This window comes from Rhyacophila brunnea, unplaced genomic scaffold, assembly GCF_057557595.1.
Source record: "Rhyacophila brunnea isolate RB1 unplaced genomic scaffold, BYU_Rbru_1.0 scaffold_10, whole genome shotgun sequence".
In the NCBI taxonomy this organism is placed as follows: domain Eukaryota; kingdom Metazoa; phylum Arthropoda; class Insecta; order Trichoptera; family Rhyacophilidae; genus Rhyacophila; species Rhyacophila brunnea.
This window is the reverse complement of record NW_028232752.1, coordinates 41390352-41407511: the sequence shown is the minus strand read 5'-3', so window position 1 is coordinate 41407511 and position 17160 is coordinate 41390352. Positions and strand designations below refer to the sequence as shown.

At 34.8% G+C, this 17160-nt stretch overlaps 2 protein-coding genes across 2 annotated transcripts in view; one reads left to right on the top strand and one right to left on the bottom strand.

Moving 5' to 3' along the window:
- Positions 1-715: 715 nt before the first annotated feature.
- On the bottom strand, positions 716-15976 carry LOC147079217 (uncharacterized). The gene is made up of 2 exons (XM_085954608.1): positions 15861-15976; positions 716-1723 (listed from the first exon to the last, which is right to left on the bottom strand). The coding sequence occupies exon 2, from the start codon at positions 1542-1544 to the stop codon at positions 807-809; it is 738 nt and encodes a 245-aa protein (XP_085810734.1). The 5' UTR covers positions 1545-1723; positions 15861-15976; the 3' UTR covers positions 716-806.
- Had1 (beta Hydroxy acid dehydrogenase 1) overlaps positions 15917-17160 on the top strand; it is an 18443-nt gene continuing 17199 nt past the window's right edge. Inside the window, exon 1 of the mRNA XM_085954596.1 lies at positions 15917-16025. Within this exon, the coding sequence (XP_085810722.1) occupies positions 15988-16025 (38 nt within the window). The 5' untranslated portion in view covers positions 15917-15987. The remainder of the gene's footprint in view (positions 16026-17160) is intronic.

Below are 17160 nucleotides of genomic sequence, written 5' to 3'. Positions count from 1 at the left end.
AATATAAGTTCAGTACATTGACATTTGAAGACAAACTAGAAGTGAAACGATTAAGACCTCACCAACAGATTTAGTTATTGTGTATGAACTAATCAAAACAAAAAAAGCATTAACCTCCGAACAGTTTACCAAAAAACATGGTTGACCGCGAGTGTATCCTTGAAAAGACTATTTTGTTTTTCTTGTAGCAATAAGATTCTTTCGAACGCAGGAGGCATATGACGATGAAGTTGATTAGGTAGGTACTTATTAGATATTTCACGCCATCTGACCCCACTTACTAAAAGATGCTAGAGCCGCCACTGGTAAAGTTTATCAAAAATAAATACTCACTTAGATATGTAATGCTTGTAGGAGACGTGTATTCGCAGATAATACAAACTGATAAATGACTAACAATATAATACTACAGAGTAATCAGGCTTATTGATATCTAGGTTATTTGGCTTTATCATTAATTTTAATATCAAACGATTTCCTTGAATACGCACGCCTCTTTTTATTATCATAAGTTGCACTATTGCCAAACCTATTGTGACACTGCTTGCTTAGGGTATTTCCTTAAACTTATGGGGCGCCAGGTAGTCTTACCTATCCCCGTTATATGTAGTGAGTGTCTGTAGGATAGCCTTTTAGGGTTTTTATTCTCCTCTTCTTTTGTTTATTGGGCCTCGGTGGCTTCGCGACCGTCCCGAGGCCCAATTTATGATCTGTATTGGTGAATCTCTTGGTTAAAAAAGCTTGGAACATTCTCCTTCCGTCCGTCGATTCCGATTGACTTCACTTCCTCGTAGTTGTTGGCAGCTTTAATGTTTCATGCAGAATGAGCGCTGGTTCCTTATTCTGCCAAGTTCTGCGAGCGAATATTCCTCGTCGCTTCCGGCATTTTGCGATGATTTAGTCGTCTTCTTAGATTTTTTCGATTTCTTCTTTTTATTTTGTTTTGTTGATTGGTCTGGGTCCGGTATGACTGAGTCTGTGTGATTGCTAGGTACCTCATTGAGGTCCGTCTTTGTCATCTGAGGGACGATGTATTCATCGTGTCCGTCGCGGATTGGTTTTAGTTTCTCGTGGAGTACTGGGTCATTGAATGATGATATGTTGCCGATAGCTATGAGCTGTTCTAACTCTGTTATCGCTTCGATATAGCTCTCTTTGTTTTCAAATTCTGAGTCTGTGAAACGAGATTTGTAAATCCTCAGGCTGTCCGAGATCCAGCCAAGCTTCTTGGCATCTAATATCTGATCTTCTGTGTCGGGGTCTGTGATGGGATTTGATTGCTTGGGAGGTTCCGTGATGAAAGGTTCCTCCGCAAGATTGTTGTCGTCTGTGTGCTGGTTATCCGACAGAGGCGAGTTTTCTGTAGAATCATTTGTATCTGTCGGTGTGACGGTTTCAGTCGTCAGGTCTGCATATGCTTTGGTGGTGATTGCCGCCCATTTTATCGCGAGTTCTCTGATATCGATGTCTTGGGGGCTGCTAAGGTGCTGTTCCAGCTCTAGTAGCGCTAGGATGTGGCTCCTATTCTCGTCTTCTGAGAGCATGAGGATAGTTTTTGCTTCTTCTAGGACGTCCAATACTAAGGTTCTAAGAGCAGTGTCTGCGACTGAAATGACTGCTGCTATTGTGACAGTGCATATTTTTTTATTGGTTGAGCATTAAAACTCATCGTTCCGCCCTTAGTTAGGAGAGAATGCGTCTAATCAACGCATTGTTTTATTGACTGTAAGCAAAGGACAACATAATGCATAATATCTCCAAAATAAATAAGACAAATAGGTAAATTTTATTACAGTTTGAATCTATTCATATATATATCCATTTATTCAGAAAAGTATTACAGCGTAACAACTATTGGCTAATCACAATAAATGTACACAGTTGGATCAAAATTATAAAATCAGTATCAGCCCTCATGGTGGCATAGTTGCTAGGTCAACCGTCTCTGGAAGCATGGATCATCATTCACTTCCCCCATCTGACAAAAATCACACAGCTTTTCAATGTAAGCTTGATTCCAGGGCAACAATCCAATGTGTAGGGCGAATGGCTAACAATAATTCCCATAAAAATACAATCTTTTAATAATGACCTTCACTTTGCTCTGCATATAAGCAAAAATGTTAAATCACTTTGTCACCTCTGAAAGGACAGGGGGGGGCTTAGTTTGCAATGTATGTGATAATTATAATAGTAATTAAAGAATATGCAATACAACAACAAAAATAGAGCATAAGGATACGTAAGCACGTAAGTTATTAGTAGACACTTTGAATGAGAAAACAAGGAATGTGTTATTACTATTCTTATTAGAATATCTTAGTGGAATTGAGGAAATGCAACATGTTTATTATTATTATTATTATTCTAATTAGAAGGTCTTAGCTGAGGCTAAACTCTAACTAAAGGTTCAAATACATTATTATCAATGATCACGCTATGTGTTGTCACAGTAAGCTGCCGCTACGAGAAAAAAGTGTGTTATGTCGTTTTTCTTAGTATTTAAAATGTTATCAGACTGATGCTCCCACCCTGTAGCACATTTTGAACCTTTAAAGTTTATTAACACTTATTTTATGTCATGTCGTGAACGCTTTGCGTTACGCACACGTAAAAACTGTTAAAATGAATTGAAATTAGCATGAATAATGCATAATAATTCAAAATACTAATCTATTAGATTTGGCACTTTCCATAATTAAATTTATAGAGATAGTGATCATTAAAGATTCTGCGGAATGACGAAACCATAGACTAAATTTGTCGCCGTGACAGCATATCACAACACATAACATGATCATAATCTATTTGTACCTTTAATTGTGATGTCTCGGATTCGGATCCCAGGTCCTATTCTCACATATTGTTCTCAATATGTGTCTGGACTTGATAGGTTGAGCAAGAAGCGAACATCCATTTCTGGTAAAAAATTCTGTTAAGAAACCTCTTTGTGAGGCGGCCAAGATCGACATTGAATTGCCAATGAAAAAAAAGTTGAGATTAGGTTAATGTTGATAAGTTTATCTCTTCATAAGCATAATAATAAGAGGCGCAAGACGTGGCGTTGGACCGAGAGCAGTGACCCGACCTTGTGCCTTGCCCTACGCCCAACACTGGGATGTGACTGTGTGTGAATATATTGCGTAGAACGGTTTTTGGTAAAATGTTCCAACGTTTTGTAAGCATTCTGCTAATTTCTAGTCCATAATATAACTAATCTCTATTTTGAAAATGTGTACATTTTATTCAGGTACTTTTGTATCGGATTCTATTATTTGACTGTCCCAGTAACTTCGAAAACCTCTTGGGAGGTACGTAGATAAAATTTGCATTGGAAAAGTGATGCACTTCTTGCTAGTAAAAGCAATCTCGACATCCGTATCACTGCTGAAACATTTATCTCGAAGAATCAAAGTTCTTTTTGGATAGTCAATCACGTAAAATACCAACTGACAATAATATCTTTCTGGATTTCCTTCCGTTAGTACAATCCAGTGCTGCGTTGAAGATTTCTCATACACAGCTCTCTCATAAAACCAAAATATTTCGCCTTTAAAGAATTTTGCAAACACTGTATTTGTACACAATTTATTACCGTCGTATCTGTGGTTGACGCCATTTTCTTTTTTTTTATGTTCATCTTTCCGGTGCTTTTTAAAGTTTTTATGCAATCCTCTCCAAGAACAAATATCTTCATTATTTTCCAGGATATATCTGCATGATATTAATCGTTCACTCCTTTCTGCCTTATTTATATGATTATCTGTAATTTGTATAAAATCACAGGATTCTTCATCATTTTGTGCATCCGAAACATTTTTATCAATTCTAGGAAAAGTAAATTCTTCCTTTTCTTTACATATTTGTGCATCCTGTGCATATTTTACAGCATCATTAGGTGATACCGAGTTTTGTGTGTCTGCCGTAGTTGTTTCAGTACCATTTTTCATTTCATTCCTGAGATCACATACAGAAATAGTGGATATCCAATTATTTTTCCTATGTTTTACAACCCTGTCAACGCCTCGAGCTGTAGCGACGAGGTCTTTAGGAATCATTTTATCAGATCTTGCATCTATTTCTTTTTTATCAATTATTTTGCTCATTTGTATTACACTACGACGCTTAGACATTTCAAATATGACACTGCACTGCAACTAAGTACGACTACTCACACAAACAAACAAATACTGTTTTCACCGACAACATTTTGTTGACTAATCAACATATTCGTAGATACCTAGAATACAACAACTCTGATGAATCATTATCAATTCATCTGGTTCAGGGCTGGCAAATTTAATAGGGCTGAAGTAAAATGGTAAGTTTTGAGGACCAGATTTAGTAGGTCACATAACTGCTAAAAATAATAAGGCAATATTACTTATGTACCTACTGCTATTTAAGATATTGTGTTGTGATTGTTTATCTAAATCAGTGGAAGCTGCAGCCTCTTTATTGAGCACTAGAATACTTAATTGGACTTTGGAAGATGGTAGGAGGGCGCTACAATGCTCAAAAGTTTATTGTATTTTGGAGTCATCAGGAATCATGCTATGTTTGAAAAAAAAAAAATGTAAACTATTTTAAATGGTTTAATTTAATTGGTTTTTTTCCCATTATCTATGTATTATTTTATCTGTTTTAAGTGGCCAAACCTTCTGCTTGTATATAAACAAACATCCATATTTCCATGTTCCTGGTTTACGCCAACGCAAATGCAGAAAAGTCGGAATTTAGACATTCATTATGATGTATAAATAATAATACTTCAGTTAATTTTATGTACGTTGACACACTGAAACATGACAGCTATAAACTCAGCGGCGATTTTCTTTGAAGGAGATGACGCAATCGATTCCTCAGAAGATTTAACATGGGGGCTCGAAACAGCCCAAACCAGTCATGCAATTAGATACTAGAATAAATCAAAATCTTAAAAATATGCGTATTTTTCTCTAAAATTAACGCTCTGTCTCGTGGACAAATTAATTTGACCATCTGAGCTAGATAGGCCATATAACAAAAAATCCAACACTTATTTTTATAAAATATATATAAAATTAGATAACTACGTTAATATTTGCAGAAAATTATTTAGCGCTCCGGCTTGTAAAAATTTACAGAGCGCTGCATTTCATTTATTTAGGCTCTGTATTCTGAGGAATGTTTTCTTCAATGTCGTTAGAAAACTGATGAGGGCGGGTCACCCGAGATTCCATAAATATATTATTTATGCACCATAACAGTTTCACCAGCCCTGGATATACTCACTTCCACTATTTTTCGTATCATAATATGTTATCAGTACTTCATTACAGTCATTATTATTACTTATTAGTAATGCGTTGTATGAGGTCAACATTTATTTTACATTTTAAAAACTTGCCGCCCGCCATCTTCCCTCTGGCCTCTTTGCAAGGACTTGCACCATCTAGTTCACCACTGGTAAGTGTCTTATTATTCAACTAAGTATTAAAAAATAGAATTTTGCGATCTCAATTAATAATAATTATTATTCATAACTAGCAGAACCAGCTGGCAACAGCCAGCTGTCTCGTTAGAACTTGCATACAGCTTGGCGTCCTAATGACAAGGTAGTGATTTTATTATAATTGTGAAGTAAATCTAAAATAAATATATGCATTAATGGCACTGTAGTTTTCCCTTTGAGATGAACCTTTACTTGGCCTGGAAGTCTTTACTTCCTTTGCTTTCAAGATGTCGCCGCGACGTCACTGCAGGCTGCTAAGCCTAGCAGAACAGCTGTGCAATCGACGATTGCTATCACTGATATTTAGATACAATTTATGTGTAGGTATATAAATTTTTCGATAAATCATGTACATGTAAATATTATTATAAATTATACATCGCAATCATTCTAATATAAAGAAATAAATGTGATTATCATAAATCTATAATTTGAATCAATCTCCCGCGTGTCCTCTTTAGGTAATAGAAGAAGGTTAGTCATGTAAAAAGTAACTTTGAACATATCCATAAAATGATATTTAAAAATTTAATTTTAAAGAAATATTTTGGTCTTAAAATAATATGACAATAATATTATGCTTCCCGGGGCAGGACGTTCATATTGAAAAAATGTTGATAAACGAAGCAAAGCATAGATTTGAGAGGAATGGAATTGACTTGGAAAGGACTTAGTCTGACAGTGGATTGATCCAAGCTGATGATAGTGATGGTGATGACTGATGACGATATAAATGGGTAGGTATATAAAATCACCAATTTTGATAAACATATAGTAATTCATATGACCGAGAGAAGTAGAATTAGGTTGGGTAGGCCTTTATCCAGGAATGATCCAGGTTGATGATGGTAGATTGATATAAATAGATAGATATTATAATTAATATAGTATCACCCGTTGTTAAATGTTGTCTTCAATAATAATCAGTAGATTGAATGTGTTATATTATTATGAGTATTATAGAAATAGATAGTGACAAAAATATATTAGGTACATAGAGGAAGGACAGATTATTGCGGCCACGATGAAATCACTTTGAAACGGTGTTAATGTCATTTGAAAGTAACGATACCAACACCTAAATGAGTCGCCTGTGCTGCCACAAGAGTCTGACATCATTCTACCTATCTAATTAAAAATTAATGTGTGATCAGCCGTAATGTACTTATTGATACCGCCTAAACCATGGCATCCTCAGAGGATCCAAGGCCATGAGGCCTGAATCATCATTGGGCTGATTCATGCAAACATGAACAGATCGACTGCGAGGAAAATTTCTAGCCTGTAAGCTTAGATGTATGGAAATTTATAGTCACCCTTTTGCAAGTTCTACAAAATTGAATAGAATCAGTCTAGCCCTTAATATAAATAAAATCCTGCATTTTTTTATACCTACATTAATTCTATAAGCAAACCAAGTAAAACCTAGCGTCATTATAAATTCTATACTTAGTCAATTTAAAAAATACTTAGAAGCAAGCTGTAATTTTAAAGCCAATCAATAGCAAACGATTTTGTAGTTACCTATATAACTTAAAACAATTGTCAGCACAATATTTTAGATGCCAAAAATAGTAATTATTAAAACCTATCATTTTTAATATTATTACCTACATTTCATCCAATTTTGACCAATATTGGAAGCAAAGTTCCCAGCCATACAATGTACCTAATACCTAGAATATCTGATTTGAGAATATTTTGAAAAAAAAATGTATTTGTATACCTAGTTCAAATATTTCAAAATATGTAGCTAACAAGCAAAGAAATGCAGAAGGTAATAATAATTCCAAGAAATTCACAGCCCCTTTCCAAAGCATGTACCTGGAAAAGGTCTGAAATATGAGACCAGTGGGTCTATTCTATACTTATCGAACACTAAATTGATAAATAGTATCAAACTTAGGGTAGGTTTGTATCAAAATATTAGCACTTATTGTAACAATTACACGAAGCCGGTTTTTATTGTTGCAATAAGTGCGATATTTTAACAGTAGCAAGATAGGTGCTGTTAAAATATAGCACTTATTGCAACAATAAAAACCGGCTTCGTGTAATTGTTACAATAAGTGCTAATATTTTGATACAAACCTACCCTAAGTTTGATAATATTTTTCACTTTATCACTTTAGCGGTCGATAAGCATAGAATAGACCCACTGAGGTACCTACTTACAAGCCAGGTACATATGCCAGAGGCTGTTTTTGTCATTTTTCAGGGATAGAATAATTGTGAATTGTTTGTTGTGTATTATTACTACCTACTCTGCCCTACCAGCCCCTAATAGGGTCAGTCGGTTTTCGAACTCTCGAGGAGCGTGACGTCAGCCGGTCCAGCGCATCATCATCCTACACCCCCCCCCCCCCTTTCGGAGGTGACAGTATGGCATTGGATTAAAAGAATTGATTCTATCTGTCAATTAAGGATTAGAAGGTCTTAAGCGGCAAAAACACCATTTTGTTAGATGTCAACAGTAATGTAGCAAAACGCATACAGTGTGTATTGTAAGGAAATGTCAATTTTAAACGTGTCGCATCTCAGTAATCATCAAATTGTTTTATAATGTTTCCGTAGTTGTGAGATTAAATGCCTGCATAATTGTAATTCCCATACTTCCGTTATATTCAATTGTAAATATTCATGAAAACTATTTTCCAAATACTAAATTGGTACCTAGCTATTCTGCTGTAGTATGTACCTACGTATGTATTATGATTTGTAAGAAAGGAAACTGTTTGTATAATTTATACGAAATAAAAATTAAATATTGTTTTAATACAATATAATTTGGAATATTAAAATTAGATTGTTCATTTTTTATGGTAGGAGTCTCAAAATCGGTTAGTGCGTCGGGCCTCTACGTCATTAAATGCGGCACTGGTTGGATGTTTAACAAAACAAACATTAACATTTGACTAGAATTTTCCAATTAAATTACGAATAGCAAGCTCTGTAAGTCGATTATTGTGACCATAAATTTCACGTTATGACCGAAATCAGTGGCGAAGAGTGGAGGTAGGCTGTTAAGATGCGCCATAAATAGTGCATACTAAACTTTGTCAGTCATATGTATTTGTTTTCGTCAGTGACGACCCTTGACAAAATGCCGCCCCATTTTTTGTACAGTATTTTTTATTATCCTCATGACTAAAATATCTAATAAATGTGTTGTATACATACATTACTAACAAAATATATACCACTAAATCTAATTTAAATGGCATCTTTGCTTCAATAGACAATTTTACGAGTCCACGGTTTCAGATACATATAAAAATACACCTGACAACTTCCAAAATTCGTGAGTGACTGGCTTTTTGATACGTATTTGGATGAATTTTAAATTAGGTAAGTATGTACTTACCTATAATTCGAAAATCTGCACGTGTCATTGCTGGTCATCAATGACGTAACCACCAAAGACAACGGAAGTAAACTAGACATCGCGAACCCGAGAAAAAATACAGTCCTGTTAAACCTTGTATTTTAATTAATAACTACACATTGTTTCGAAGCAGTCAGCTTTTTTTTTAATGGAAAGACATTTCCGTTATTACTAAGTAGCTATTTATAGATATACCTAATGATTTTCCTCGATTTGCCGCCCTTCGAGTAACTGCCGCCCCCAAGCGACGCTCAATCTGCCTAACCCCACGGGACGTCACTGGTTTTCATTGAAATAAGACTACAATTGACAGACGGTGTTGGTTAGTTTTTAAAATTCAATTAAACCCTGCGAAACCAAGCCATTATAGATTATCGTCAAAATATACTCGTCTATCTAAAAAATATCTAAATTTATGCATAAATAAATACATAAAATACATAAATTTGGATATTTTAAAGATAGATTTTTTGTATCCATTATGCTTATTATATATATATTAGGCAGGGCTTAATGAATTTCAAAAATAACCAACAGCATATTGTGTAATAATAATATGTATTCTTAACCAATGAAAATGAATGAAAAAGTGTGCATAATTTTGTCGTATCGCCCAAAATATGCCAAAACTATTATAGTTTGGTTTAGGCTGGGTTTAATTGATTTTTTAAAACTAACCAACACCATCTGTAAAGTGTAGTCTTAGTTCAATAAAACGAATACATATGACTAACAAAGTTTAATGTGCACTGTTTATGGCGGATCTTAACAGCCTACCTCCACCCTTCGCTACTGCCCGAAACGTAACTCGAATAGATTCATTATTGTTATAATCTGTAATGCATTTTAACAATGTGCATAAGCTGTGTACAACTGTGTATCTTTTCATGATGAATTGCCAAGAAAATTGAACACAAATGTCAATTTTGGTGGGAATCAGAAAAAAATGGCTGCTATGACGTTTTAAAAATCTCTAACTACTAATTTAATACTTAACCCTTTATATCCCATACAAAAATGCCCTAATTCACCATCAAAAACTTAAAGAATACCTATCAAAACATTTTTTACAAAACAAAATCGTAATATTTTATTCTGACTTAAAGCAACTGAACGTGCAATTTTGTACCTGACTGTAATGTAGCCGGCTCTCACATCTAAACTCGCCCGTCTGCCGCACACCCATTTAATCACGTCGCTCCGGTGTTGCGTATGAAGACCGCGTACATCTACCTAGCGACAGTCGCGCTGCGCGCGTAACCTCTCGAAATGTGTATATATAATGCAATAGGTATTTAATTCACTTGTGCCTGCTCCTCTACTGACTACTCTAACCCCAAGATGAAGGACTCCCAAGCTTTATCATGCATATCCAGCCTATTGGAGTTATCAATAGGTAGGTACTTATACATATTGTTGTCTAGTGAGTAATAAAAACGAAACAGAGAAACCAGATGGATGAGGAAGCAACGGTTATCTTATCACCTTTAGGTACTAGTCTAACAAATATGCAGCTAAAATATACATTGGTTTCTCAAAATTCCAAAAGATCTAATCAAGAAAGAATAAAGTTCTATAAATTTATTTGCTTATCGGGCGCTGATAATTTTAATTGACAATGTTAGTAAGTACCTATAGGCAGGGCTCGAAATGGACCGGAACGCACCGGAGCGCCGTTTCGGTTCATAAAATCCATAAAATTATCGCTCCGTCTCGTGGAAATATTAATTTGACCGTCTGAGCTAGATATTTCATATAATAAAAAAAATAACAGACTTATTTTTATAAATCACATTTACAATTAATGTAGTAGATATTTTCGTAAAATTATCGAGCGCTCCGGTTCGTAAAATTTTCCATTTCGAGCGCTGCCTATAGGTGTGTTTTTCGAATTCGGATACAGACCGTTGTACATACACAATTATGCATGTATGTATACCTACCCGTTATAAAATAAAATTTAAAAACTTATAGGTACACGAAGTACTATATAAATAATGTTTATTTCTGAGTTAGCGGTCCGCGAAATATTTATCCTAGTTTTACCGGTCTGCAGGTGTAAAACGATAGGAAAACACTGTTCTTAAGAGGGGGCTCAAGAGGAGGAGATTGAAATATAATCTAGTATCAAAAGGACATCGGCGTTGTTAGGACGTTAATTTAAATCGATATTTTCGCAAAAACCACTAATCATCGGAGATTTTATTTTAAAAAAAAATATATTATTGACATTGTCGGCCGTCTTACACATTATTATTTGATAAACAACTGCACGTGTCCGCCGATCAGAAAACAGGGCTGTCAAAATATTATATCCATTAATATTTTTAAAATGTTAATTTCGTCATAGTATTATTACTACCTAATTCAAATTGAGCGTAGGTTGATACTCAAATACTATTATAGTATGTTTATGATTTCGAGAAAATAATACGATGATATATAATCCATATCAATTATTTGAAAACAATACATTTGCATGTAGGTACATTACCTAAATGAAGAATATTCGACATTCATGAGTGAGCACGGCTCAAAGCTATGAAAATGTGTTTTTTTCAATTTGAAAATATTTTAATTGTGTATTATTTTATTACAGATTCATAATACGTTATATAACTAATACAACATACGGTTTTTTTCTATGAATAAAAAAGACTGGAAGGAACATATTGTGTCATGGCAATCAAGAAAGACCGGAAAATATGGCCAACAATGCATGATACACAAACATAAAATACACAAAATTACCTATTTAAGTTTACCGCACACGTGCAGACCACACGATATTTGTTTTCGCAAAGTCATCGCTTTCCAAAATGGTGAATTTGGTTGCCAGTTTTTATGGCGATGAATCAGTATGTTCCTTCCTGTCTTTTTTTATTCGTAGGTTTGTTTACTATGTACACCAAGAAATTTCCATTTATAAAATCCAAAATGAGTTTTGGAATATAATGCAACTAAAACTAGAAAAATTCTATCAGGGGTGTTTACTTCTTGAATTAGTTGACCCCAGAAACAACAGGTCCATTCCACTACGTGAACCACAGTGGATATTATGCAGGGTCCACATTGGCAACATGTCGCCGGCAACCTCGTTAAATTTTACGATAAGTATGATAATTATCGTAAAATTTATCGAGGTTGTCGCGCGACATGTTGCCAGTGTGGACCCGGCATTAGATGCACAAAACTTGAATAAAATATATTATAAATAAAATTTAAAAAGTACAATATAATTAATTGCGTCGAGAGCCCTGGCGACGCCCGCCAGTCGGATGGTCTAATAAAAAAATAATGTATCTAGTGACTGTATGTTAATAATTATTTTTAGGCACTCAAGATATAAATTATTTCGCCCATTGCCTTTACATGCAATAATGGTTCTACCTACCACTTGTTTCACTAGTATAAAAGTGAAGTTGCGCAGTCAATAAAAAGTCACTTTCTTTTTATAATAGGCAGACACTAAATTCTACGTTTTAAAAAATATGCATTAGAATTAAACAATACCTATTATTTTTAATACGTAGGTCCTAAACATTACAAATAAACACTATTCATTATTAATGTTTTTTGGATAGCACATGAAATAAAAATGTAGGTAGATATGCATTTCAACATCCTTCGTATGTTTAATTCTCGGACAATTTCAGGTTAAAAAGTTATTAATATATTATTAAGTTTATATTGTGGCAATCACATAATTGAAAATGTCACCATCATATTGGTTGCAATACTTTCTCCCAAACAGTTGATTAACAAATTGAATTTAGTAACATTTACGTACCTACCTATATTAGAAGATATTATTTTTTGGTCACCCCATTCTGTCTTCACGTCGACCGTGTTTATGATTTAAATTTAATTTAGAGACCATTTACATTTGACACAAGCATTGTCGGCGACCTTTGTATATTGCTAGTAGACCAACAATTCCGGACCACATATAAAAAAATCATATTTTCAATTCTCAAGGGCAATTCTGTAGAGCTTACCCTTAAGCGCTAGACGGCTAGAAGATAGTTTATTCTCCCAAGGTCCAGAACTAACCTGCCATTGGTGATGCCAATAAAATTGGGAGGGCAATAATTCTGTTAAGATAAGTATTGCCTATAGGTGTACGCTGTTTTATAAATTCTTAAAATACTATTTTAAGTAGGTATTTTATAATTTTATATCTACTCCTTATACTGTTTTTTTTCTGATAGGTTTCTACTGCGTAATATATTACCCAGTTTTTGTATAGTGTTTGAATACTATTTCTTTGTTTTTAAATGCCATATTGTCTTAAATTGATAATTTGTAAATTAATTAATTAATTAATTTGAATTATATTGGATCACTATCACTGTACGAAAATCACGCTACCCTCCCGCTCTCCAAAATTCATGAGCAACAAAATACCGGACTGAGGTGTACCTAAGTAGGCAGGTCTCTTGCCTGTCTGAACCCTAATAAAATTTTTAGTATACTCGTCCGATGAGGTAGGTATATTAATTAAGTTGTGTTGCTCTGCTTTATTATCTATAAAATAACAATTATTATAACGTAGCCCGCGGCCCATATACCCAGTGACGTCCCTAGACAAAATGCCGCCCCTAGCCAGCGCCATAATGCCACCCCATTTTTTCATACAGTATTTTTATCATCCTTTCATGACTGCAATATCTAAGAAATATGTTGTATGGATACATAACCAACAAAATAAATACCACTAAAATATATAAAATTGAATTTAGATATAAAAAGCGAATAAATATAATATAATAATAGGTAGGTAATTATGTTAGACACCCAAATCACCAGACACATTTGGTTTGTACCATTTGGCAATAGACAGATTATTAAATTTATTATTTTCACTATGCTCTTATTGTACAACATGTAAACAAAATAATTTTAGGTATTTCTATATATTCCAAATGATTCTCCTCGATTTGACGCCCTTCGAGTAACTGCCGCCCCCAAGCGACGCTCAATCTGCCTACCCCCACGGGACGTCACTGCGTAGGTATACCAGTCGAGTGATTATCGATCTTCCCGTGGCCATTCTTAACCAGGCTAGCTAATGGTTCATCACTTACTACCATCTCGATTCTACTGATAACTCTGATGAGCCAATGCTAATGTAATTTAATTGGTTGTCCACAGTAGATACTAACATTGTTATTTATTAATTTTGTTATCGTGATCATTGTTATCAATAGCAGTGGCGTCGGCGTCCCAGTAATGGTCAATGGCAGTACTGCGCGCTCCTCTACAACGAAAACGAATCATACATTTATTATTCTCTAACTTAAGTTTGTGAAACGATTACAAAATATTATTTGTACAATTTTTACTTATAGGTTTTTTTCTTCGGATCGCGTGAAAACGGTGGTTTAAAATGTGAACTAGTTCGTCGCTATTGTTTACCATAGTTTGGCGGCGATCCAGTGACGTCCCGTGGGGGTAGGCAGGTCACGCGTTGCATAGGGGCGGCACATTATAAAAGGCGGCGAATAAAAACACGAATACAAATATCGCAACCTTTGAAAGCGGTGGCGGTTTTACATGGAGCGGACTATTTTGTCGCTTCATTAATAATCAAAGCTTAAAAAAAATTCAGAACCACTGTTTAAGAGTAGGTTTCGTATAAATATTCTAATACTCAGTAGATGATAATAATCTGTAGTATACAAATTTATCGAATTTTGTTTCGTCTGTTTAAAATAGCCGGCAATAAAACTAATAAAATAAGTAAGTAATATGTAGGTAAGAACGATTTTTCAGATAATTTGAAACTTAGGAGACGGCATTCTAAGTCCGGTACAATAAGCCTGCCTGAAACGAATTTTATTTCTCCAAAATAACACGGATATCACTCGGAGTAATTCCATAAAGCGTATGCATTTGGAATCAAGTAAGACTTGTTAACTGTCTTACCCAACGACAATTATTGTTAACATGGGCGGCCGTGTTCAAAAATATCACGTCTGAATTAACTGCCTGAATACGACATCTCATATCTATTACTTTTTTATTGACATATTAAAATAGGTAGCTCTGCAGTATTGCTCGTCAATGGATAGGGGGCATTAGAACGTGTTATGCATGAAAATTTTGAACTGGCATCCAAAACATAAGTAGGAACGATCAAGAGATCTCCAAACACCCAAACTGTTTACTTCTAAAATAAATAATCTAAAAAATAGGTAGGTAGATACCTACTTAGAATTATCGTGAAACCTCGATTTTACTTGTCCGGAATTCAGTTTCAGTTCTACAGTTTTACGTTTTTATTGTTCGCAATTTATTTACGTTCAAATAGTAAGTGAGTAGTAGGTACATAAATGTATATTAATATTATATTCAAAATAAATTTATTTTGACACGTGCAATTACGTATGCATCCCTATGTAAATGTACGGCAATCATTACAAATTTAAATTAGTTGCAGACGCATAAGCCTATTAATTATTCGTTTTTTTTTATAAAAATAAGCCTCCGTGTCCAATGCCGAGTAAATCGCGCGGCTGATTCGAAGTGACAATACGTAATATTATGCGAAATGCAAATTAATTTGGATGATATTTTAATAATATTTTATTTCAATAGGTAGGTACCTACCGTCATTTACATTTCCCCGCTATTTACGATTTTTCGCGCAAGTCCCATCATAAGCATAAAATAGGTGTTTCATTGTACCTAGTTGAACACTACCTAGGTACTTAGTTGAAAAAAAAAAACACATTAGTTCACCCTACTCAATCTATATTCTAATTCTACCTACCTATACCTTTGCAGACGGACCCTTCATTTTTTACGAAACGTCTCAATAATTAAGTAGGTAACTACCTAGCTATCAATAATTTTATTCTCTGATCTTGAGGCAATTATTTTTTACTGCCCCTTGAGAAAAATACTTGTGACGCCTGTGTACAAAACTAAATAAACTCTTCCGAGTAGGTACCTATATTGTTTATCTGATGCACTTACGTAACATTCGTTTACGGCAAACTGGTCTATAAATACGATTAGATCTGTTTTCCTTTCATTTCGTAGGTATACCTACAGCTTTGACCACCATCTGTGAAAGTCAGACTGACAGACACGTCGCAGAGTCATGACGTCTAGAACGGAAAAGATTGGAATAATCGGAAGGTAAGTACATAATATTAAATTTGTCATTCAATTTGCGAGCCAAGCTTTCACTTTTCGTGTTATTTTTTTTTTGTTTTTTTGGTTTTCACCTATTGTACCTAGGTAGCATTATTTTATAAGCGGTTGTCATGTCAATATTCTTGTCAACAATCAACATACCTAGCCATTTTCCGCTAGTTCCTACCTGACCATAGTGTTTTTACTGTTTCCGACTTTCGGAGAATAGAGGTGGGTATACCAGTGTGGCCATCTTTTCAAAGTGAAATTATAGTACAGAGCCTCCAAAATTATAGTATTTGGGGAAAAAATATAGTACGCGTTGTCATCTGTTGAAAATGTATAGGTTTTTTGTTTCTCATAAAAAACGGAGAATTTGAGAAACTCCGAGCTCATTTTTATTTCGGTACCTTTTCCAACCAAAAATGCTTACCGAAGAATTCAAGAAATTTCATTTTTCGCGCAATTTTTTTTCCAAGTTCACCGAATCTTCTTATATTGCGAAATTATAGTACTTTGCAACAATTTATTTACGGATATGTTGAAATTTTAGTACTTTTTACATATTTTTTCCGATATTCAAAATTATAGTATTTTCGACGTAATATACCTGTTTTATATCGTACTTAGTACGCGGACCAAAATTATAGTACAAATTAATACTATAATTGTAGTACGGTTGGCAACACTGGAGTATACAGTAGAATCATAGAGAATAAATGCCTTCTACAAACATCAAAACATAATGTTCCACAAATTGTCATAGACAACTAGACGAGGTACCTGTTCTGGCTATATAAATTTAGTTCAGTTTAGTTTTTACACAATATATCATCATCAGCCGGGGTCAATCCACTGCTGGATGAAGGCCTCCCCATGCTTCTTCCAACTCTTTCGGTCCTGTGTCGTTCGCTGCCACGTATTTCCGCCGAACTTTACCAGTTCGTCAATCCAGCAGCTTTTAGGGCGACCCTGTGGCCGTTTCGTGCCCCTTGGGTACCACTGGATGACGACATTTGTCCAGTGGCCGTCCTTTCGGCGAGCAATGTGCCCCGCCTATCTCCATTTCAGCTGTTTGGCAACGTCTATTACATCGCGCACTCCTGTCTGCTTCCTAACCCATTCGTTTCTCTTACGG